This window comes from Wyeomyia smithii, chromosome 2, assembly GCF_029784165.1.
Source record: "Wyeomyia smithii strain HCP4-BCI-WySm-NY-G18 chromosome 2, ASM2978416v1, whole genome shotgun sequence".
NCBI classification, from domain to species: domain Eukaryota; kingdom Metazoa; phylum Arthropoda; class Insecta; order Diptera; family Culicidae; genus Wyeomyia; species Wyeomyia smithii.
This window is the reverse complement of record NC_073695.1, coordinates 68,776,263-68,778,258: the sequence shown is the minus strand read 5'-3', so window position 1 is coordinate 68,778,258 and position 1,996 is coordinate 68,776,263. Positions and strand designations below refer to the sequence as shown.

Genomic DNA, 1,996 nt, shown 5'->3' with positions numbered 1-1,996 from the left:
CATCCCCATTCCCATTCCCATTCCCATTCCCATTCCCATTCCCATTCCCATTCCAATTCCTATTCCCATTCCCATTCCAATTCCCATTCCCATTCCCATTTCCATTCCTATTCCCATTCCCATTCCTATTCCCATTCCCATTCCCATTCCCATTCCCATTCCCATTCCCATTCCCATTCGTTATAGTACACTCGGAGAGTTAACACGTATAAATTTTCGCTCCTTCTTCTATATAGAACAAAGCAATTATTTCTTTATCCTTTGTTTGGCGCCTATATTGTTTTCTGTGAAAGTGGTTGAACATTGTCTACTGGATAATTGGATTTTGCCAAGATGAGTCCTGCTAAAGGAGGAGGAAACAAGAAGAAAAAATGTGGTGACAAAGGCGGTGATGTCTTCCCACGGCTCGACGGCCACCGGGAGGGTCCCAAGTTTCTCGTTGTAAGGCGTATGGACATCAAAGATGCATCGTTCGAAAAAGTCAGCCCCATCTTCATCCACAAGGGGATCAAGATTGCCTGCGGAGAACCTCTCAATACTGTGAAGCTTCGAGACGGAACCCTACTAGTGAAGACCAAGAACATTGCCCAAGCCAATCAACTGCTTCGCTGCAAAATGCTAGGCGATATGGCTGTACGAGTCGAAGAAAACGCGAAACTGAACCAGACCAGAGGAATAATTACAAATGCTGAACTTCGTTACGCTACTATGGAGGAGATCGCTGATGATCTATCCAACCAAGGTGTTTGCCACGTGGAACAGATGAAGCGAAAGCGGTCAGGTGTATTGGAGCCAACAAACAGTTTGATTCTTACATTCAACTCATCGGGGATTCCAGAGACGGTCAAGGTGGGTTACCTCGTGTTAACTGTGCGGATGTTCATCCCTAGGCCAATCCGGTGTTATAAGTGTCAATACTACGGTCATCCAGCAAAGTATTGCTCGAAGGAAGAAGTGTGCAGTAACTGCTGCGAAGAGGGACATAAATCCGATGTTTGCTCTGGACAAACCATCTGCCGAAACTGTAAATCATCTAGCCACTTTTCGTGGTCCACTGATTGTTCAGTTTTTAAGTCCGAACAGGAGATCGTACGCATTAAAGTAACTGAGGGTGTAAGTATGCGAGAGGCCAAAAACCGATACAAGGCTAGAAACTCATTGAACGTTAGCTACCGTGACGTGTTAAGGGGATCTCAGAGTAACTCAAATGTAGACAGACAAACTGTTACTGACAACAAAGAAAATGAACCATCAAACACGACACAGACAATACAGAAACACTCACTGTTAACGGGTACTCCCAATCCCGAAACATTCGACAGAACATTCGATACACTAAACACGACAACTACACATACCAAGATACCACAAACTAAATCTCAGAGGCCAGGTACAAGCTTTAACTCAGCACTCTATATGAACACGACTCTCAATTCGAACGACGATGAGAAGAGCACAGATGATCACATGGAGGCTGAGCTACAAAAGCCGTATCGACCCCGCTCTGAAACAAGAGAGGAAGAAAAGCCCCCGAATCTCAAAAAAATCAAAAAGTAATTTAAAGCTATGAATAGAAAGGAAGCTAGCATTGAAATATTGAATTTCAAATGTTCTCCCCCTCTAAGTGATGGATTATAAAAATTCGATCATTCAATGGAATTGTAATGGATTTTTTAACAATTTCAATGAAATTAAGATGCTAGATTCCGATATGAAACCTATGATTATATGCTTGCAAGAGTCTCATTTGAAACTCCACCAAGCAGCAACTTTTAAAAACTACGATGTCTATAGACATGACTTTTCAGCAGGTAACGACTATGCTCGTGGTGATGTTGTCACCCTTGTCAGGTCAACATTTGCATCTCATCGAATAAACATTAATACACAGCTCCAAGCAGTAGCTCTTCAAATACTTGTACCAACAAAATTTACAATCTGTAATATCTACTTACCACCGAATTGTTCGATTTCTAGTAATGATCTCACTGATTTA

At 42.2% G+C, this 1,996-nt stretch overlaps 1 protein-coding gene across 1 annotated transcript; it reads left to right on the top strand.

Moving 5' to 3' along the window:
• The first annotated feature begins 333 nt into the window (after positions 1–333).
• On the top strand, positions 334–1,557 carry LOC129719663 (uncharacterized). Its single transcript, XM_055671055.1, has one exon. The coding sequence runs from the start codon at positions 334–336 to the stop codon at positions 1,555–1,557; it is 1,224 nt and encodes a 407-aa protein (XP_055527030.1).
• The last annotated feature ends 439 nt before the right edge of the window (positions 1,558–1,996 follow it).

What these genes read in the sequence shown, in the direction of transcription:
- LOC129719663 (XM_055671055.1), top strand. Translation starts at nt 334, where the DNA reads ATGAGTCCTGCTAAAGGAGGAGGAAACAAGAAGAAAAAATGTGGTGAC.